Source organism: Notothenia coriiceps, unplaced genomic scaffold (assembly GCF_000735185.1).
Source record: "Notothenia coriiceps isolate Sejong01 unplaced genomic scaffold, NC01 NC01_scaffold00028799, whole genome shotgun sequence".
Taxonomy (NCBI): Eukaryota; Metazoa; Chordata; class Actinopteri; order Perciformes; family Nototheniidae; genus Notothenia; species Notothenia coriiceps.
This window is the reverse complement of record NW_011361500.1, coordinates 291,397-314,371: the sequence shown is the minus strand read 5'-3', so window position 1 is coordinate 314,371 and position 22,975 is coordinate 291,397. Positions and strand designations below refer to the sequence as shown.

The following is a 22,975-nucleotide window of genomic DNA, read 5'->3' as shown; positions in this document are numbered from 1 at the left end:
TTTAATCTGTAAGACAGCTGGAAAAAGTTTGACTAGACTTGAATAAACTTACATCTCCTTTGCGAACATAATCCGGGTCTTTGTAGATGTCTCTGGCAAGTCCAAAATCACAAATCTTTACAACATTATTCTCAGAAAGCAGGATGTTTCGAGCAGCCAGATCACGATGGATGCACTGAGGAAAAAAAGGAATGACAAAAAAAGTGTATTCAGCATGATTTACATTTAGAAGTTTAGGTTTTCTGCTTGCAATTGACTTCACAAAGGCACTCTGCATGCTAAAAAACATCGATGCTGGCAGAGCAACACATGGTCAAGTCATCAGTGATATTTCAATAGGAGATGATGTGTTCCATATCCAGGCTAAGAAACGGTCCGTAACGACAACAATGGCTTTGTTGCCTAATCAGTCCCATCCGGTCTCCCCAGAATTATGAATGACTTGTAAGATGAATGAACTATACACTGACATCCTTTAGAAACACTGGAGTAACAGTGTGTCATAGTAAAGGTTCACATTCGACTTAAAGGTCCCATGTCATGCTTTTCTGGTTATTACCCGTCCCCTTGTGTGTTATGTAGCTTTTTATGCATTTAAACGGTCTGCAAATGGTCACAAACAACCTCAAAGTACCACCCTGTAGCGAAGTAAAACTCTAACACAGAAAAGACCTGTCTATGCCCCAGAACGCCTCGTTGGAGATTTTCTTTTTCCATTTTTGTCTTCCGGAAACCAAGTGACGGGCCCGGTCCGAGCACACACACACCCACAGCCAGGCTGCGGGTGTGTGTGTGTGCTCCGGCTGAGCTCGGGCCGGGCCTCGCCGTGTCCCGCCGTCCCCACACAGCAACCAGGAAACAACACCAGCAAGCCAGCTAACACTGTCCACTCCAGCAGCGAGTCCCACAACGTCCCGCCAACACGGCACCCAGACCCCACGCGGCATTCTCATCTGTTTGTCATTACTGGTGTCATTTCCTGGTTGCTAACGCTATTGTAACACATAATCTCTGATGTTCCGCTGTAACGGTGGTGGACATCAGAACAGAGTAGGCGAGCTGACCAATCAGAGCACAGTGGGCTCACAGGGGGGGGCAGGAGGCAAGCCGTTTAGGACCGAGAGTGAATACACATGCTATACAGAGATGCTGTATGAGAAACCAATGTGAGTTTGGAAAATTGCACAATATAAATCTATTCTAGTACCTAGACCTCAACAATGGAATTATGATCAGTAGAAATGGCCATGACATGGGACCTTTAAGTAAAAACATTGCTTTTTGTTTATATTTTATGTTTACAGTGAAAAAGTGTAATTCTACTTGGACTCAGTTGGCTTTAATGGTTTAAACACACCAGTTAGACATGAGTGAATGAGTTACTGGGTAAAATGTGTCAACATTTAAATCCAAATCCAACTAAAAAGATCTGTCAAAATGTAGATGCAGCTGTTTGAAATGAAAAAGTGTCTTAAGAGAGATTTCTGAGAGGAGTGTGGAGAAGAGTATACCTTTCGTGAAGCCAAGAACTCCATGCCTTTTGCAACTTGGAAACTGTAGCAAATTAAATCTTCCAACGTCAGGACTCTCTTATACAAATCCTCAGATTCTGTAAAACAAAACAACAAAGTATTCCCAGTGAGAATGATTTTTAAATTATGAAGCTGTCTTTCAGTTTAGGACGCTTAATCCTACTCATCTATTAATTGTTCACATGGGGAAACTGCAATTTTAAAGTCCCTGACAAAAACACATCGCTTAACAATCCGTCCTCCTACACACTCAAAACATCCTTTAAACATGAAAACAAATTACAGTTTCCTCTTTTTTTCCCTCCAAATGCAGGTGAAATGTGTGGTTACGGGCCGAGTGCTGCTGGGGGGTCTGAGAGAGGAACTCACGAGGAGGCCTTCCACTGACCCACCTGAGTAAACAGCTAATCAAACCAGAAATAACACATCGGGGACAACATGGCCGACGTGCCGTGTCAGAGCTGGAGCCGCGAAGCAACACTCGGGTCAGGACAGGAAACAAACCGACGCCTCCCCAGACCCAGTGGGGTGACAGAGGCTCCTGCTGCAGTGATTGTACTGCTGAACAGGAGGAGGAAACGTCCCATCAGAAAACAATCCGAGGGGAGCCTGCGTTCCTGGGCAGGAGGGGTGGAGCAGAGGTGAGGGGAGGGGGAGAGGAGGGAGACAGCAGTGGGGACAAACAGAGGGGGGGGAGGGGTGGTGGAAGGGAAGCAAGACGTGCTTGGCCTTTACCTTCTTCCTCTTCCTCCGAGTCGCAGTAGCTCTTATCTTCGATGAAGCCAGAGCTGGCCGAGCTTCCGGTGCTGGCCACGCTCTCCAGGCGGCGCTTCATCATCTCGCTCAGCTCGCAGCCTGAACCTGACGGGACCACCTTACCGTCCTGCCTCTGAGACACACACACACACACACACACACACACACACACACACACACACACACACACACACACACACACACACACACACATAATGTTTAACCACACAATCAGGTTTATTGCCAAGAAGGGGTTCGCTAACAAGGAATTTGCCTTGTATCGCATACATTAAACATATAAGGAGAAAACTAAAATGTATTGAAAGTACAAGAAGGTCAAGAACATAAATAAAGAGTAGAACAATTATACAAAAATATGAAACATGTAAGTTGCTATTTCAAAATACTATACTTATATTATTTATGTATTGACTGGATTATTCATGTTTGTACTAGTGCTTTTTCATATGTTTTTAAATGTGATCGAGTACGGGCTAATTTCATTTACATTTGCCTGTTGCCGGTTGTTTGTGTCGTTCAAAATGTGCGTCGTAATGGATCCCTTGTCTATTTTATCTGCAAACCCAAATCTACCTACGGGTACAAATAAATGACCTAATATAGTTGACAAAAAGGTCCCTAACAGCTCACACTGATTTCATGCGTGTAGACAGAATGTGGAGAAAGCTAAGAGACAGGAAGTGTAAATCACGCAGCTCACCTTGTAGACGAGGAAGTCCTCTCTCTTGCCTCTCAAATAGTTGGACAAGTTGCCATATTTGCAGAACTCCACTATCATCATCAGCGGGCCTGTTTCAGATCGTACATGTTATTATTCCAACATCATGTGATAGTTCAGAGATGAGATTTAAACTCAAAGGTTAAACCGATAATTCAACAAACCTTTCTTCCATATAATATTTAGTTTATATACATTTAAACCCAAATATCAAAACAGTAATAGTTCCCCAGGATGAAGCTCACCTCCGGGCTTGGTGCAGGCTCCCAGCAGGTTGACCACGTTCAGGTGATGGCCGATGTGGATCAGGATCTTTAACTCTGACATCAGAGCCTTCCGCTCATTTGACGTAGCGCCTCCTGTAATAAAACACATTTAGATGGTGCATTATTAAACATCCTGAATACAAATGAATTACATTTTGTTTAATTGCCTTCGAATTTTTTAAAGATTACTTCAAAATTGTTATGGTCAACAATACGAACACCTGGAATCAAAACCCAACAATGAGTAAGAAACATATTTTTAAAAAACTGCAACTTCAGTGAAAATGTCATTTAAAAAAGAACAGTGAAAACAGTGAAACACCAAGTTAATGAATTTGAATATTTTCTTCTTGTATTTACTAATTACTATTTACTTGCACTATATTTTTCTGTTTATCTGTCTTTTGTGTTGCACTGTTGGAGAAGCCGGTGACACAAGATCTTCATCGACATAACTACCCTGTAGCTATATTCGTTTGACAAATAAAGAACCTTGAACCTTGAACTTAGAGATCTAATTTCATTTTTGCGTATTTTTTGGTTTTCCCAGTCCATTAATGGGAACATATCTTGTTTTTGATCATGTTGATATATGACCTGTTTAGATCAAAAATGTGTACATATCAAATCTGAAAATTCAAATGCCAATATTTTTTTCCCGCCTTGCAGTTAAAGAATACACTCTGTCTCAGAAGTTTTCAAGTATAGTGAGAAAGTGGAACAAAAAACATGAACCCTGGCAGCTGGATTACTGGGGAATTTCATTTTGAGAGTTCATTAAATATTAAGGAAATATAATAATATTACTTTAGGCCCAGTGATATGAAGCAGCTTTTGATAGAAGATATGCTCAAAGATAAATTCCAAACAAAATAGAAAAATAAAACAAGAGGTGCTCACAATACAAAACAGATTGACTGTAATATGATAAGTGAAAACAGTGATCTAAAGCCATAACCTTGAATAATGAAAATCAAGAATTAAGGGTTATTCTGTTTTATGTTACTTTGACCAACCAGATATTTACGAGTTAGAAGCTGAAGCACGGTCAAAGTGAGGAGACCTGCTGCTTTCCATTAAGTTTGACCGACGGTTAGCAGCAGCCAGTCTGTTCCTCTCGGAGAGTCTGTGATTTATGCTGACACATGATTAATGCCGGTGACCAAGATATCTCACACATCAGTCTTATTCTTCATGACACATAACCCCAATACAACCAATTACTGACAGCTTCATGGCTAGTAATGCAACAAAAAAAGCTGGATCTTTCCTGTAATTTGACTTCATTCAGTGTATAAAGCTGGGCTGAATGAAATGCTAAGCGGCTGTAGTCAAAACTCTTCAGCTTGGTGGTTTTCATATTTGATCCAACAATCAAGCATACTTGGAAAGACGTTGGAATGGAATCGTAAGTATTTCCTCTTAAAAACAGGGACAGCGGATAGTTTCCAAATGTTGGAATCTCTAAAAACCTGCCAAAAAACAAACATACTTTGTATTGCTCATTTGTACTTGTATGTTGAACTTTTGAACTCATCCACAGATTTTGGACATGCTGATCTGAGCAGTCAAATCTGCATACACTCAATCTCTTCATCAAGGCGAGGGTTAGAGGTCTTAGCCTTTAGCTCCAACTGCACTTTACAAGGAGCAGACATTGCATGCTTTGCTTTGAACTGATACGCCGTACAAACATTAGCTGCAGGCACATGTGGTGCTGCAGATCTGAGTCTGCAACGTGCACAAGAAAATAAATCTTCTGCACGAACCATAGAGCTTATATTCATCTGCTGCCCATACAACATGAGATGCTGTGGCATTAATGCAGGCCTCATGAGCGGGGGTATCTATAGGAACAAGACGTTCCACATGGTCAAACATCCATGTGAAAAACAACAACACGAAGGCCTAATCATTAAAAACCCACTTCTTTTCCCTTGCATTTAAAGACCAGGTGACACTTGTTATTGTTTTTACGTCATGTAGGAGAGTTATTCAGTCTGTGGCTTCTGATCTGGTTTCATTGTCTCGTGTTTTACATTTGTTTCATGTCCTGTCTGTTTTTTTATGTATTTATGCTATGTTTTTATATAGTTGTTGATGTACAGCACTTTGTTCAACTGTTTTAAATGTGCTATACAGTAGAAAAAAAGTGGATTGGATTTTATAACAATGCTGAAGGAAGAGTATAAAACAGAAATTGTGACACCTACCTTTCAACATTTTGACAGCCACAGTCTTGCAGGTGGAGAGCTTGTCGATCCCAAAGGCAGAAGCTTCCACAACTTTTCCAAATGCTCCGTGGCCAAGAGTTTTGCCTGGCAAAGGAAGAAGGTATTTGCTAAGTGGGACGACATTAGAGGTTCCTGTTCCTCGGGCAGAAAAATCGGACTAATTCCCCCGTCAGTCAGGCTGTGAGCCTTTAATTAAAACAACAGGCAGTCTCTCTCCAGAATTTATGGCTCACTTAAGACTGGATGACAGCGCAGGTCACTGATAAGTTATGACCCTACACAACAGCTGCAGAGAGGTCACACCTATTGCATGTACCTTAATGTGGCTGTGTAGATTCTCACCATGAACCACTTTTCAAATGAACTTTTAACCTTTTCTTACAGAAATCATGTTGTAGTCAGTGTCTGAAAGTACTGATATACAGGCACATTGCTCTGGGTGGTACCAGGTGTGTTTATATGCCAATCAAATATGCTCAAAGCAGAGAGAGACACAGTGATGTAACATAAAGTTACAGTAGAAAATATATTTTTTTAGATATCTAAATCATTCCATCTATCACCACAAATAACCAATCATTCAGGAAATGACCTGCTGGGTTGCATATAGTTCTGTATTTATCCAGCTAGCCATCATTTACAAACACTAATATTGTAACTCTGTTCTATTCTGTTATTGTTTAAACATTACTTCAACAACTGCTTGAGTAAAGCTTTGGATTTCAACTTCTGTAAACATCAATTAAAAATAAAACGGAAGTAAAAAAAAACAACTGTGCCTTGACATTGCCTTTCATTTATGGTACTTTTCGAATACGAAACATTTCCCCACACATTGGATTCTCACCTAGTCGCAGTCGGTCGCGGGGAAACTCCCATTTGCTGCTGTCGTACTGAAGAAGATCGTTCTGCTCCTCCAGGGGACACTCGTCAGGGTCGATGATGATGGACGGACCCATCTTATACTGTGGTTGCTGATGGTGTTAGAGGACACACGAGTTATTCAGGATTTTTAAACTTAATATTAAATCATCTGTAGGCAATGAAATATGTTGACGTGACTTTCAAAGTTTTTGCTCTACACACATACTTGACCTGGTCAAAGGCACTGTGAGCTATGTTTCCTTCCTATTTTTATTAGCAAAGCACTTTCAAAATTACATGGAATCCTAAACACTGGCTAAATGTGTCCTTCCTTTTAACTGCATTTCACAAGAAGCACGAAAAAAATAAAGATGATTCACTGCCAGATTACTCAGAATATGTGGAACACTTTTATTCCCCAGTTTATTTCTGGCAGAGTTTTCTCTTGTGTGCTGCAAGGATCTAAGGACAGACGGTGTGTGTGTTTAGCACACTGAGGTCAATGTGTGATATTGTTCTATATAAATGAAGATTGACTTAACTTGCATTTTTCACATCCTGTCCAATACTAATCTCACGGTTTCTAATATAAAGAAGTAATATCACATCTTACCTTCCTCAGCTTGCGGATGAAGAGGATGAGCATGAGCCAGAGGAACGTGGCGGCAGCTCCCGTACACACCAGAATGATTACCTCAACGTTTGGCTTCCCTTCATCTCCTGGAATGAGAATAACTGTCACCAACTAGCAGGCGTCTTGGCAACAAAACACTGTGTGCTTTCATGATCTCATAAATTATCATGTATTATTGACAGGGATTTGTAGAGGAGTGTAAAAGAACAGTCTGTACTGTAACAAAGTTTGGAATCTGTTATTTGACTGGAGACGCTGAAACTTGTATTTTACGTCATTCTTCTGTTTATTTGTTTCTTCCTAACTCTTCACTGAGAGATTGTATACAACAATGAAGTGGAAAAACACTTGGTGTTTATTACTGGGATGTTTAGGACATGCATACCTCACTTTTTCCTATAAAACCCTGTTTTTCAACTATCCATGTCTCAACGCTGAAACCTCATATCCTTTGAATCTGCACAAAGTGTTCCAGCTCTTATGTCATGCAATATTAGACTCAACCGCCAAAGCTGAACATGAATGCTGCTTGTTGCTGAAACAACTTTTTGGGAGGGGGGAATAAAACAATTGTTATAGATCTAGAGAAATTCAAGTGTCAGCATAAATGCATCTAATTAAGTGGCTTGACGTGGAATAAACTACATGCATGAAATCTCACCTATACTGACACCTCCATCTTCCCAAGCCAAGATGCAATTCATCTTACATCTAAAGCTACACAGGCACGCTCACACATTAACAGACATGCTACTCCAATTATGGACTGTGTGTTTCCAGTCCCTTGGCTGTTGTAGCAGTCAATCTCTTTGCACTCATTAGTGTACCTCTTAACACTTCATAGAGGTCATGTCCTCAAGGTAAGGACCCTCCACCAGAGCCTAGATCATAAAACCCTAGAAGGAATTCACTTGGCATTCCTGGCAGCCACACGTTTTCTGTCAGGGGAAACTCTTCACTCTGAAGTCAGACCAGAGACATTTTGTTGTTCTGTGAACAAATCATCAGACCACGAGGAACTCTGAGACAACTTGATTGCATAATATGCAACGACTCCACTGTTTAGATGGATGATGAGTGTATGTTATCTCTAGAAAGACTGACTGCAGCACACCACTTCAAACAAAGAGACCATTATTGTTAATGCAGACGTTGTTGGTTAGTGTTGTTTTTGTTAGTGGTTTGGTAGTTATTAACTCAAGCTGCCTGAATGACTTACCGAACACAGTAACAACAGCACTTGTATTGGCAGACCCCTGGTCATTGGTGGCCACACACTCGTAGCGACCCTCGTCATCTTTCGTCACCCTCTCGATGGTCAGAGTCCCATCGTCTCCCAGAGTGATTCCTGCAACAGAAAAACTCTTTAATTGGTGTGGTATTTAACACTTTAGTTTGCAGGTGCAAAGGCAAATGAAATGCTTTATTTTCAGGCACTTGAGCTTGTAAAAATTGTGACTGAAAACAAACACCAAGGTTGTTTTAGATATTTTATTCAGCATGTTTTAGCCAAAACTGATCATTTCTGTGAGAGCTCAGGTTAGGATATTATATGAAAGGATTTAGCATGCTTATTTCTCACAGTATACGGAGTAGAGGCATTAAGTCAATTGCAGAAATGTCTTCACTATGCATAGACAGGAAAATCAATAAAGAAGGGGCATCCTCTTCAATGTGAACAATGAATGTTTTGTATTTGTTCCTTGAGCATATACGCCAACTAAAGAAGATTTTATTAAGAAACACCGTCCTTGGACACATTGGGAAATTATAATTATAAACATATGAAGCAACATTCAAAGGGAATAACAGATAGAATAGTTTCCTCATTGTTACCTGGTCCTTTTTCCACGAGAAGGTCATTTTTGTACCACAAGATGTACGGACGAGGAACTCCCATCGCAAGGCACGGCAGCTTCAGGGTGCTGCTACTGTTCATATCCCGATTAGTCAGATTCTGACTCAGCCAGGGGCGTTTTCTCACTAAACATAACGAAACAAAATAATAAGAATTACTCCTACTGTGTGTTGCAAATAGATTTCTGCGTTCCTGTGTATGGAAACTTAAGAGTAACAGGACCAATTATCACATGATGATATTTCTACAGCATGACGAATAGTTTCTACGTTCATCAGCTGACTATTTAGTAATCAGCTTCTCATAAACATCTTTTTAAACTCACCATCCACAGTCAGTGCAGCGTCCCTGAGTTGAACCCCCTTGTAGAGCTTGTGTGCTTGGCACCTATAGCCTGCAGTGCTGATTTGGGACACATTGTGCAGACGGAGAGAAAGAGAAATGGAGTAGTTGCCGATCTGAATACTGGACACGTTGGTAGTGATCGTTTCATTTCTGGAATCCAACCACTGCAGGTCTGTGTAGAGGTAACGTGTTGCCCGACAGGTCAGATTGACGTCGTCCCCCTCGACGACCGCCCGAGGTTCAATGGCAATTTCCTCAGGGTTATCTATTTTGACAAAAATAAGGCACAACATGATCTGATTTATTTGGATATTAGGATTTATTCTACAAAGATGGACAGAGACACGAGTCCTGCTGGCCCGGGATCCTCTGTTGGACATTAGTTCTGGACACAAAGCTGCTCTTGCAATGTCAGGAATGTCAAGTTCCCAGTTATTTCCTGTTTCATCATTGCTAATTGGAAGCACGTTGCCGTTGGACAGCATTGCTGATGGCGCTGCTGCAGTCGTCCAATTGGAGAGAAGCTGAGTCTGGGCCTCAGGGGAACCAGACTGTGCTTGTTTATTCAGATTGCTGGAAAGCATTGTGTGTTCAGTAAAAGAAGACAGCTGTTATTACAATTGTGTTGTCCTTTTTTTAAAGCAGCATTCCATCTTTCTCTTTCTTCCTCACCTCTGGAAGAGAGCCGGATTCCTCTTAGAAACTCTCCCACTCTGAGAGGGGGTTACCTACGTCTACCCCTTTCCAAAAGCAATCCTTCACCCTCCAAGAGATATGATTCACTTAGCTTTTAGGAGACTCACATTGTTGCAAAGTGAACTGTGCTTGTGAACATTATCTCCACTCATATTACATATCTGTTTCAATGGACATTCATTTGGAAATCCTCAAATGCACAGAAAAAAGTGAATTCTCAAAGCAGAAGGCTCACAGAGAGAGAGAGGAATGACCTGCTGGCTCCGGTGTAGGAATGCAGTTATTCATAGCTGTTTTTAAACGCGCGCCATTATAGCGTCCATATGGCTCAGGACATGTTCGGCTCTCTTCCGCCCTGAAGCCGCTCAGCTACAGTGGAAGATGGTTTCAATTAATGCCCCCCTCCGGTTTCTTTATTGCACAATACATTCTGCAAATTCCTTCCATGATCTTGCAAATTCATTACAGCGCATTTTTCACGTGTAGATCAATTGAAGGAATCCAGTTCCCAGTATAGTGCAGATAGGAAAAACAATCTCTCTGTGCACCTTGAGCTGAGCAGTTAAGATGTTATTGTTATTGTTTCAGATTCTAGTGACCCACTTACCATCAACGTAGAAAGGGAACGAAACGGAGCTATGGCCCTCTTCATTCCTGGCCACGCAGGAGTATTTTCCTGACATGCTGGCGTTTCCGATCACCAGGGTACTCACAATCTAATTAAAGATAGGAAGGGGAAATGTTACTTATGTTCTGCTGACTGAAGCAGATAAAACATGTTGAGATAAACAACTAAATATGTGAATATGAATCACTTACAGTGGTGGGGAGTGGCAGAATGAGTATTCTGACCTTAAAGATAAATACTAAATTGCAAAAAGACAATGATCCCCTTAAAAAGAAGAATGGTGATCAAACCAAACCAGAAATATAAGCCACATTTTTCCACTTGATTTTCAATGTTAATTGGGAAAATGGGCATTTTATTTTTTTGACGGGATTATTCTTTCACCGAGTAATTCATTGTTTAAAACCAATTGATAGCATGAATAAAAAAATTAAAATGCATACGGACATGCAAATGAAAATGAAAGATTGGGCATCTGTTAACAACGGGACATATTGAAAAGTGCTAATGGATGTTTTTATATAGTTCTGCTGTTGTTAAACTCTTCCCCCGTAAGGAAAAGTCCATGGTCTTCGTTCGCGTGAAGCCTTCACAAATTCAAAGTAACATGGGCTAAATCATATAAACATAAAATGATACTTTTGGGGGGGAAGTATTTCTCTAATAGTGAAACATATCGTTACAGATCTCAATCCCCATCAGAGAAATGAGTGGCTGTGAGCAGGCGGGTGAGAGGTCCTGAGCCTGCTTCATACTCTCCAGTGCTTCACATTAATGAAAGGATACATCTGGAGTTTAAACCCCACTGAGTCTCCTTCAGACCTGGGTTATAGATCTAGTGCCTGGGCTTTATGTTCATTTCCTGGAAAGCACTTCTAATGCCACACTCAATTCTGTCATTGCACTACTACAATATTGTAATGGCATAAATAGACAAATTAATAAGCGAAACTTGGTTGAGGGCCAGACTGTGTGGGGCTCTGTTTAGTGTTCACAGTGACATCTGTTTTTTCGGGGGGCGAGTCGGCTACATCAAAGAGAGTGAATGATGTGGGTGTATTGTCTGGGTGTTCGCTGGCCTAAACTTCCTGGGCTAGCAGGAGCTATTGTGCTGCCTCTCAAGACTCACAGCTGCAGCCATGAAACAATTTCAGTGCTTACAATTCTCACCATACAAACATCCAGGCAGTAAAAAAATAAAAAGTGATACCATATTGTCCATTTCATGCGGCTCTGACACTTGTCAAAACAATGATGGAGTGGTCTTATGGTATTACGTTACGGCTATTACTCACCATGATGTAACCCAAGCTCAAAAACAGTCATTTAAATAATTGTGCGCAGTCCCTAGAGGTCACCTGACCATACGCACCGTGACCTCTGTGCCCACTTCCCCCAGTGTTTTCCTTATACTGTGACCCGGGCCAGTCTCCCTCTATACTCGGTCTTCTGGGGAGGCGCTCAGAGGCCCGGCCCTGAATACGTTCTTATTCACGGGCCAACACGATTTATGGGGTGACAGAGAGGAATTCACTTCCAACAAATCCCTCTTCTTTTAAACTGCTGCTTGTTATCATTGACCCATAGTGCTAACCCTCATAAAGAAGCAGCGTTTGGCCACAAGTACTTGTAAATAAACGGTGCCTCCCTATTTATGTCAAAGACAAATTTGAAATGATGTCCTGTGAAAATGGCCAGATTTCCGATTACTTGATAAGCAAATAATTGGGTAACACTTTATTTTGATAGTCCATAGTTAACACTCTATAAGTCATCAGTTGACATTCAACAACACTGTTTCAACAGACAAGTAACATGCATTCAACTAACTGCCAGTAGAATATACATTAACCATTAGTTGATGATCAACATATATGCAACTTTAAAGTTTAGTTGACTATTACATTAAGCATTAGTTGATGATCAACGGATAAGCAACTTTAGAGTTTAGTTGACTATCTGTTGATCGTCAACTAATCTAGAGTTGACTATTAGTATACTTTTAGTAGGTTCTCCCTTAAGCGTTTGTGGGCATGTGTTAGGACTATCCAATTAAAGTGAAAAACAGTTGAGAACAGTAGAAAGTCTATAACCTATCAACAGAACACATACATTCATCCACTAATTATATGCAACAGACATGGGAATAAAGCGAAATGTTTTGCACAACTGATCACGAACACTGGATAACTGAAGTCAATACCAGGCTATAAAGCACAGTAGAACAAACACTATACAAAGCAACAGCTCATCCCCTTTTCTGTCAGTNCTAACATTTTATCAGCTAACTATGCGATGCACTACAGTGTCAGCTTTTCTAAAATAGAAACTTCAATGTTCACATCTTTCTAAATGACTCTACTTTTCAATGAATTGAAAAGTAGAGTCATTTAGAAAGATGTGAACATTGAAGTTTCTATTTTAGAAAAGCTGACACTGTAGTGCATCGCATAGTTAGCTGATAAAATGTTAGGGATAAATACCTTGACATACTGACTCCAAGAGCTTGAATCAAACAAGCAACCTTGTATTTGAAAGATTAACTCACATAGAAACAGTCGCACCTGGCATATAAGTGGTGTGGCTGAGTACTTTAAAGGGTTCATGGATAGAGGGGACTTGAATGTTAAATAAGAACAAGAAAATAAAAGTCTAAATGCATGAAAAAGCAGCAGAATATTTGAACTGAAAACTTTAGAACTAAAAGCATACGTCACCAATAATGTCTAAAATATGTGGAACATGTTGAAGTCAGTATGAAATCTCCATCAGACGGAAAAGAATAGGCTGAGACAGTCTGTTAAACTATGTCCAGTGACCACGTCATTAGTCTGCTGCTCTAATTATGTCAATTGGAGTTATGACATCATCGTGTTCCATGACACAGGTGTTTATATTTGAGCTAACGACGTGTCCAGAGATCAAAGGTTTCCATGGTGATCAGTGAGAGGAGAGCATTTTCATTGTTCTGAATGAGAGATAAACCTGTTACATGTGAACGTTTTGTTGAAGAACCGTAACAGATATCGGGGAAATTTCAAAGTGTGAAGCATGTCAAGGAACTTGAGCATCTGAAGTGTACTTTTTGTGTACTTTCGGGTTAATAATGTGGCCTTTTTGGCAGATTAACTAAAGGTGTGCGGCTGCTGTGGTGGGGAAAGATGAGGCTGAACTTACAATGGGGTTTAATGGAGACATGTGGAGACAAAGTATTTGTCACTTCATGCCCTCAAGAGGCATTTTGTTTAATTGTTGTTGTAGATGGGTAAAAGTAGAAAGTAGAAAACAAATTGAAATACGAGTAGCCACAAGTGCCTCCGAATTGTACTTAAGTAGGTTACAGTCCTAATTGAGTAAATGTACTTAGTTACTTTACACAAATGCTTCGAATAGAGTATTCCTATACTGTGGTATTTCTACTTTTAATTGAGTACAAGAAATTAGTAGGCCTACTTCTTCTCCCCCGGTTTTTACGCCACCTAGAGGTTACATTTTAATTCAACATGATTATCGTCTTATATTAATGGCAGTTGGCCTCGACAATGAGCCTCGGTGGTCTGTTGACATTAACGGTTGGCCAAGAATCAAACGTCTCCATGCTCTGTTCAGGCTGTGAAAACATGCATAGAAACTGAAACGAGTCAGAACAGAAGTGAGTATGCTAATTTATGCTAGCTAAAATACTATAGCTAACATGATTTGTTTGTTTGGGTTACTAGCTAATGGCAATTGTTTTGTTTGTGAACCTTGTGAGTTAAAATGGAGCACAATGTTTTCCTTTGTTACAAGATGTTTTTAGTTTATGTGTGTTAGTTGAATCAATTAACGTAAACTTAGCGACACTTTATCAACCCATGCCGCAGTGACTCCCGCATATGACGTCACATGCATACAATACACTATAGTATAAATGTTTGCCTCTCATGTGATGCTATTTATTCATGTTGATTGTGTTGGTTTGAGCTGCCAGTGTTAGAAATATCATGCATATCATGTCTGCCTCTTAAATATAATGGAACTAGATGGCACCAGACCTGTAGCATTTGAAGTGGAAAAGTAGTTAATACAAGTTGTTAATAATTTAACAACCAGCTAATATATATTCAACACTCCGCAACTCACACCACAAAAATCGGGATAAATAAATATCACTGCAGGTATTTTTGGGGTGAACTGTCTTTTTAATCAAAGGTAATGCTAAAACTACTAAAATTTAACTGAAAGTCTCACAGATTTGTGCAATGTTGCTGAATAACAGAAACATTCTTGAATTGAATGATCCACTTCATTTAGATATTTTCAAGAGGCTTGATGTAGTAAACTGATCCAATAGTTCACTACTAATAAAGGCTTTAAAGAAAAGTTTCAAAATAAAATCTTGCAGAAACATTTCTCATGACCCTTCACATTTCTCCTGCCTCTCCCCTAAAAGGATCCCACTGTTGGGAACCTCTGGCACAAACAAACAGGACCGGGGGCTTTGGACTATTTTTAAATCCAACCAAGTTGATTCACAGAATCTAAATAAGACTTTATTAATCCCAAATGAATGATTAAACCGTAATGAAGAGGTGTGCAATTGGTCCTTGCTGCTCCTTGGACTGAGAGACTCACTTCCTTCTGCAGGACAAGATGTCGGCAGCCTGTCTGCTCAGCAGGACAATGCACCTCCGAAACGGAAAGGAAGGAACTCTTAATCATCCTCGTCACGACCGGAGGACGCCACACACGGGGCTTCCTGTGGGGGTGCAGGGCGCAGGGTTACCGGCACTGGGTGTGTCCGATGGGAGCACACGCCACAAGACAGGTTGGCTCCGACTGTCTCCACTTGTCCTGACAGGATTTACTACTGTTGACTGTAAGGTAGGAGCACAACATTACACCAGAAACATTATCAACAACCTCGTACTGTTTCCAGAATATGACTAAGATACAAACAAGGGAAGGATGTTGAAGAGGGGGGGCGGGTGTTCTTGACTGTCAGATTTGAGAGTCTGCATCTCTGCAGTGTTTTTCCATAGGCATCCGTAAGAGGGCTGCCCTTATCCTCTTCTGAGGGGCCACTCCGCCCAGGGGCAACACTGCCGCTGTTTATTAAACTTCTTTGTTGCCCCCTTTAGTCAATTAGTGGAGTGGTGTATGTATGGTATTAGTCAACTATGTAAAAAATACAAGCCAGTGAAAAACAGAATTTCCCCCTAGTGGGATTAATAAAGGTTAATCTTCTTCTAAGCGGTCTTTAGTCAGTTAGAGATTTTTTTCGTGTTGAGTGATTTTACATTTTCCAAGAAGCTTATGAGCACACCACCGGTGAATACAAAATCTTAAGTGGTGCTTTTCCATTATTGGAGACACAGATCTTATGATTATGTCAACTGATTGATTAGTTGGTGAAAATGCTTAGGAGTTTTAGTCAACTAAGAATTTGGCGAAGAAAGCCATAATTGTTTGTATTATTAATCAAAAGGATATAAGTACAAGGAAAGGTTACTTATGCAGATTCAAGTTCAGTTCACAATTCACATTTTTTAAACATACTTAAAGAATGATACTTTGTAAGATGTCAACTCAACTTGTCTAACTCAGACTCATGAATCGTATTTACTTACAGTACAAGAGTATTATTGAACAAACTATACTCTTATTGTGTCTTTGCAATAAACAAGTTACAAGAAAGGACATGACACACTATTGAGCAACACAATGTCAGTGCCATGACCTTGATAACTTCTCTTTATTGTTCTGTGATCAGAAGTATTACTAATATAACCTGTGGGAGAGTAAATCTGTCACCAGAGCAGGATATTAGTCGAGGCGTTTTGGCTCTAACTGCAACCTTATATTAAGTCCAAAGTGTCAGTTGTTATTAATATAGGCCGAAAGCCCAATTTCACACATTTACTACAGGGGGCTTTACAGTCTGCATCTCTCTTTAGGGTCTTGATAGAATTTTTCTTTGACATAATGTATGGCATTTGTAATAATTATAAGTTGAAGTAATTCATTATAACAATACCAGCGAATAAGTAAAACCCCCCCGTAATAATGAATTCAATTCATTGGAAGGAGAGATAAGGAAATGTAAATGAATAGAGGCCGATGGCCGGATGGATGGCAGCACATGAGATCTGAGGATATGAAATGGTTTCCAAACCAGGAAAGCATTTTTGTTGGAAAAATAAACTTTAACAGAAAAAAAGGAGCACACCTCAGAAAACAGAGATGAGGAACCCCCTCCTCAGGATCTAATCATTCTCTCCAAGTATTTAGTTATGGAAAGCAAACATATTACATAATAATCAGAAATGTTCTGATCGTATCAGATACCACACCCACTGCAGTCTGTCTTTGACCTTTCTTTAATACTTCCACAGCCTATTCCCACAGCAAACAGATCTGAAAAACACCTCATTAATCACAAAAAAAATGACACAAAAAAACCCACCCAGGATCCATCTGATCTGTGCAGCTTAAAATCCTATCATTCACTACAACCCCGCCCCCCCTTCTATATATAACGGTGCACAATGTTTTTCACAGACCCCTGCCCAAGAAGGTGAATGGAGGGTAGCAGCATCCGCGCCTCTCACCTCAATGCAAAACAATGAGCCGGATACTACCTAACATCATTGCACCTTTCAAAAGCAGAGGACAACAAAACAACACGTAAAGCTAAATAAAGACTCTTCTATAACAGGCTTCAGCACCACTGTAGTTCAAAGGGGAAAAACAACAACAGGTTAATATAATGTTGTGTGTAGAATCTATTTTAATTTGAATTAAAAGAACAAACAACAAAACCTTTATCAAGGCAAAAACAGCTTTGAACCCTAAACTAATGGATCTTGAAAATGCATTCTAGAACAGAAAGCTTGTATAGTCTGCCTACCAAAAAACTGTACATATTGCACCATTTTTCCTTTATTCATAGCATGTATTCCCCTTCTGTCCGTCCCTGTTTGTTTACTGATGACAAACAGAGACCAGACTTATAGATTCCAGATAAGACAGAGTTTCTGGGCCACTCCTGCTATAATATATTCTTTTCGTAAAATCAGAAGCTGCCCGTTAATCTGATTTCTGATAGTTTCCAGGAAACTACAACACAAACTATGTGCGCCCTGGACAATTTGTTTCATCCATGCACAATCAAAGGCAAGCGTCCAGTTAAACCAGCTCACTCTTGCCCCCATTGTGTACCTCTCTGGGGTGGACGAGCAGTGTGTGGAGTACTAATGCCACCAGGGGGTTCTGGGAAAAACGCTGCTCACAGTGGCATAATTAATGTGAACATGGTGGGGTTACTCCGGAGCTCAGATGCATGTTTTTTTGGGTTTATCTCGTTTTTTGGTGACTGGAAATTTATTTTGATGAGTCTAGGAATATAACATTTTAACTTCCTGTTTGCGGTGGCATTTTGTGGCTTAGGTTACCAAACGTCGCTTCACAAAATACTTTAAGATCCCAGATATTTCTTTTGCTTTCTGTTTTTAGTTTCAACCAGGGACAGGGTGTCGTAAATGAGCCTTGACTAGAAAACCTATGTGCATCACATCTGTATCATGTTATTGTAACCTGCAATGTTTTTGACAAATAAATGAATAGAGCTATGTTTTTGTTCTTTTTTTCTTATCTCTCTTGTGAAATACGTAACACAACATTTTAAATCTGTCAGTCACCTGGGTAACAGCTTTGGTCCAGACTGACACATCTAAACAACTATTGGATGGATTGCTGTGAAATCCTAGATTCCCAGAGGATGAGGACTTCGGTGACCTCCTGACCTTTTCCTCTGGCGCCACCATGAGGTAAACATTCACGGTTTTCTTTTGGTGAAACGTCACTACAACTATTGCATAGGCTGAACAGATTGCCATGAAAGCAGACACACACTTTCATGTTGCTCTCAAAATGAATTGTAATGTCTCTGGTGAACCCATTATGAGCATAATAGCATGCTAATGTTAGCATTTAGCTCAAATCACAGCTGTGCCTCAGTTTAGCCTGAGCTGCTGGCATGGCTATAACTAAAAGCAAACCTCCTGAGTGAATGTTTATCTGTTTTTTTTAATTTTTGTTCTGGGAATAAAATGATTCCAATTCTCGGATTTTTATAGAATAATATATCAAAGGCATTTTTTAAAGTTGAGTTCATTGACAGGCCGCCCCCCAGGATGTAGAAAATGTTCTTTCACCCTTGAAAACAAAATAAAACAATTCACAAACAGAAACATTTTTCACATTCTCGCCAACATCTATTTCTGTCCTATCCTGAATGAATCAATTAAAACACTTGTACATGATTTGTGTTTGCTGTAACCCACATGTGTTTTGCATTTAAGATGACAAACGTGGGATCGTGCCTCGGTGTCAGCCATGCAGTCAGATTCTCTAAAAATAGTAACAGATGGTCCTGTTTTACCTCTTTCCTGCAGAGAAACGCTGTGGCCACTTGAAAAACATCAATGGAGTTATGCAACAAACTGAATTCCTGGGCTGACTGTCACTGATCCACTCCGTGTTCACTCTGCTGAGCTCAGGGAAAGAAGAGACTTTAGTTCATCTGTACTTCAAGAAGACATTTTAGTGAGAAAAACAGACACATGGATATCCATTATCACATTTCAGTCAGACAACTCATGTGTTTCTTTGATATGTTTATTAGAAGCAGCATATAGTTTGAGTGTGGCGTCTAGGCTCGGGCCTCATCACTCCACAGATTGACATAGAACATTGAGTGATGATTAGATAACTATCGCCACCGAGCCTACAGGTGGATGGTGTGGGGGGGTGGGCGAGCAACAGAAAAGTGGAAGTAGCAGCAGCATTAGCGATGCAGAGGCAGGCTAATCTGAGGCTTAAGTAGAGCGGCAGGTTTAGGAGGATGTGTTTGGTTGGTTGTAAGAGGGGCAAGAGGCGTTACGTGCAAATGGCCGCCCAGGACTAATCGAAGGATATATGAGTTATACACTTATGGAAATATGGACATTGTGGTGAGACCTAATTCATTTTAAACCGCAGCTTTTAAGACTAACCAGATAGGAGGTCCTTATTTTTTGTAATGGATATTTAAACAGAAGTGCATATTTGATCACATTTAACTTGTATCAGTTGTTGAGTCTGAAACAGAAAACCCAGAATGACCCTGGAACATATCCTGGATACTCTCACAGTCACCTTATCAATCTCTTGCAATGCACTCTCTAAGCCATACATACATCAAGCTGTACATCTGTGCATCCTTACATACTCTGAGGACAAAGAAACTGCTGGCCAAACACGTACTTGACATACTTTTTTGACACATAATCATTTATTTGATTTTGTTTCATGGGATTTATCCCTCTCACTTAGCATATATGTGTTGCTTTGTCTGTCCTTCCATCCATCCATCCATCTACTCAATTGACTGAATACTGTATTTTGTCCTTCGGTTCCAAGCAGTGGTGGAAGAAGTACTCAAATGTGTTACTAAACTAAAAGTAGCAATACTACAATTTAAAAATACTGTTACAAGTAAAAGTCCTGCATTCAAAATTGTACAAAAGTAAATGTACAAAAGTATTGGCAGCAAAATGTATACTCAAAGTACCGAAAGTAAAAGTACTCCTTAAGCGTAATGTCCCATTTCAGAATTGTACATTTATTGAGATACTGGCAGGGGTTAAATTGGGCCGGGGCTGTCCGGGGCTCAGCCCCGGCACATAGGACGATGCTCTCACGTCATCACCCTCGCTCATTTGTCATTTGTTTAAGCCATAATGTTAAAACATCTCTCGTTCTTAATATAGACTTTATCATATTTCTCCCGGAACCTTTCCATAAACAAATGTAATTTAACGGTAAATAGGAGCAGGGCGAGCTAGGGTACCGGGTGAAACCGACACTTCGACGCCTGCGGACTCATTCGGTATGTGGGGGGTGAAGTAGTGAATGTCGCGGATAGCCATGTCCCGTTTAATTTTCGACATTGGCGCCCACTTTTCCCCACAATGGAACTAATTAATACTTACAAAAAAAAAGAATGTAGTTCGCGGGCTTTTAATCCTGTACTCGCGTTTGTAAGTTTTTACAAAAAAAAAGGGAGGGTCTCGACGGTCGCGTCGCGGCGGGAGGTCTAAAACCGCCGGCGCGGATCCGCTGACGGATACACGCGCGGACTAACGTTGTGTTTTGGTCGGGACTGACATTGGATGTTGCCAATAAATTAAACGAAAAGTGTTAACTGCATTACAGTACGAAAAAAAAATAAGAGAACTTCGTCTTACAGAAAAACAGACGCGTAAGAAAGGTCCTAATTGTTTTATTCTCACGCACCTCGTGAACACGCGTCTGTTAGAAAACTCTTCTCTCATTTACGCGACAACGGAATTTTCGCAAGGGTGTAACATGAACACGTTAGCACTGTTGACATCTTTTCTCACTCTCCCATGGGTTCCTTATCCGTGTTATCTCGCATGATATTTCTTATTACTTTCTTAGACGAGGATGTTGCTGCTGGTTATGTGATGTTTTTGGTCTTTGTATGAACTGTACCAACCATTGATATGGGTAGTTTGTTCCGGAAGATTCTACCATATGACAGCCATACATACTTGTTACAAACACTTAAACCCCCACACCTGCCAGTGTGAGGACGAATCCCCCAGGCGCGCTCCCCCCACATAGCCGGGGGGGCCCTCCTTCTTTCAAACTTGTAAAATGTTCCATTTTTACGAAGTTAGACCCACGTAGAAACTCGTTGGTGTAATGATCTCTGGACTGGACATTACAAACAAGTTCTCCGACCGCGTGGTCTTACGCGGCCCCATGGAAAATCTTACAGTTTGGAAAGAAGGGCCCCCCGGGTATGCGCGGGGACCTGGCGCCGGCCGGGGATGTCCTACACCTGACAGGTGTGGGGGTTAAGTTTGTTACCACAGCATGGTTAAGGCTTATGTAAAACTCGGACAAAACTGACATGATGAATGTTGTACGAGTTATCACAAAGACCAAGAAAACAGTCGACATAACCAGAGAACACAATCTCCACACACAGTAAAATAAGCGAACATATATACGAGAATAACAACCAATAAGGAACCATGAAACATAGAAACAGATAAATGCTAACCTTCATTACACCTTCGCAAAATTGTTGTCCGGTAAATCGAGTTTCTAACAAAACGAGTTACAATAGAAGTAAAAACATATTGAGGACCTTCTTACGGTCCCTTTTTTTTCTGTAAGAAAGCGTTCTTATTTTCTTTTTGTCACTGCGTAATGCATTAACACTTTCGTTTTTAATTTATTCAACAAATCCAAGTCTCAGCCCTCCCGACCAAAAAGCCGTATCCGCTGTATCCGTCGGGGATCCCGCGCTTTAACTGTCACCCCCGTCTCGCCGCCCGGCGCCGACGGCGCGACGGTCGAGCGACCCGTCCCCTTTTTTTCGTAAAAACTGACAAACGGCGAGTAGGATTAAAAGCTCGAACTAGCATTGTGTAAGCTAATTAATTCAGTTCTTCCATTTGTGGGCAAAAGTGGGGCCCAATGTCGAGAAACGTATACCACAACGGGACGATGCCTATCGCGGCGACATTCACTACTTTCACCCCGCCGCCACAAACCGAATAGGTCCCCGCCGCAGGGGTTCGAGTGTCGGTTTCACCCGTAGCCCTAGCGTCGCCTCTCTCGTATTTACCGTTAAATACATGTTGTTTTATAAAGGTTCCGGTGAGAAACATATTAATACACCGCCTATTTGTCCAAACTTTAGCTAGAGGTTACATATGATATCGCTGTCATTGTTTTTTATAACCACAAATTTTGAACTCTCTATGTTTTTATGACGGTATTTATTTAAATTGATCCATTTTATTCTACTACTTTGTTGTTGTTTTTATTCCCACGTAAATACAACGATAACCGATACCATCCATGAAAACAAACAAAGATGACCCTTGCTAAAAGACCGTCCCCACGCGGGTTCGAATTTTAGAGCGGAACCCGTCGGTATAACCAATCTTGGCCGCGGGACTACCACAATCCCTTTGCCGCCGAGGCGACGAATGTTCCTGTCCCGAACCCGCCAAACCGGACCATGGTGACGGTCTGAGAGACCGTGTGTGTGTGTGTGTGTTGTGTGTGTGTGTGTGTGTGTCGTGTGTGTGTGGTGTGTGTGTGTGTTGTGTGTGTGTGTGTGTGTGTGTGTGTGTGTGTGTGTGTGTGTGTGTGTGGTGCTGTGTGCTGTGTGTGTGTGTGTGTGTGGTGGTGTGTGTGTGTGTGTGTGTGTGTGTGTTGTGTGTGCTGTGTGTGTGTGTGTCGACGGTCTGCCCGAGACGGGGTGGCTGTTCCTCGGGTCTCCTGTGTGCAAAGTGATTCCGCCTTTTTGATATAGGACAGTGTCTCTAGACATAAATTTAAAATTTCAGTTTGTGTATG

The 22,975-nt window shown here is 40.8% G+C and overlaps 1 protein-coding gene across 1 annotated transcript in view; it reads right to left on the bottom strand.

Moving 5' to 3' along the window:
• The window catches only part of kdrl (kinase insert domain receptor like), a 34,903-nt gene extending 17,158 nt beyond the window's left edge, over positions 1-17,745 (bottom strand). Inside the window, exons 1-13 of the mRNA XM_010786156.1 lie at positions 17,734-17,745; positions 10,532-10,640; positions 9,209-9,493; positions 8,862-9,008; positions 8,245-8,373; positions 7,005-7,111; positions 6,375-6,501; positions 5,507-5,611; positions 3,273-3,386; positions 3,010-3,098; positions 2,268-2,421; positions 1,512-1,609; positions 53-175 (exon numbers count right to left, since the gene is read on the bottom strand). Of these exons, the coding sequence (XP_010784458.1) occupies positions 53-175; positions 1,512-1,609; positions 2,268-2,421; positions 3,010-3,098; positions 3,273-3,386; positions 5,507-5,611; positions 6,375-6,501; positions 7,005-7,111; positions 8,245-8,373; positions 8,862-9,008; positions 9,209-9,493; positions 10,532-10,640; positions 17,734-17,745 (1,599 nt within the window). The remainder of the gene's footprint in view (positions 1-52; positions 176-1,511; positions 1,610-2,267; positions 2,422-3,009; positions 3,099-3,272; positions 3,387-5,506; positions 5,612-6,374; positions 6,502-7,004; positions 7,112-8,244; positions 8,374-8,861; positions 9,009-9,208; positions 9,494-10,531; positions 10,641-17,733) is intronic.
• Between the last annotated feature and the right edge of the window lie 5,230 nt (positions 17,746-22,975).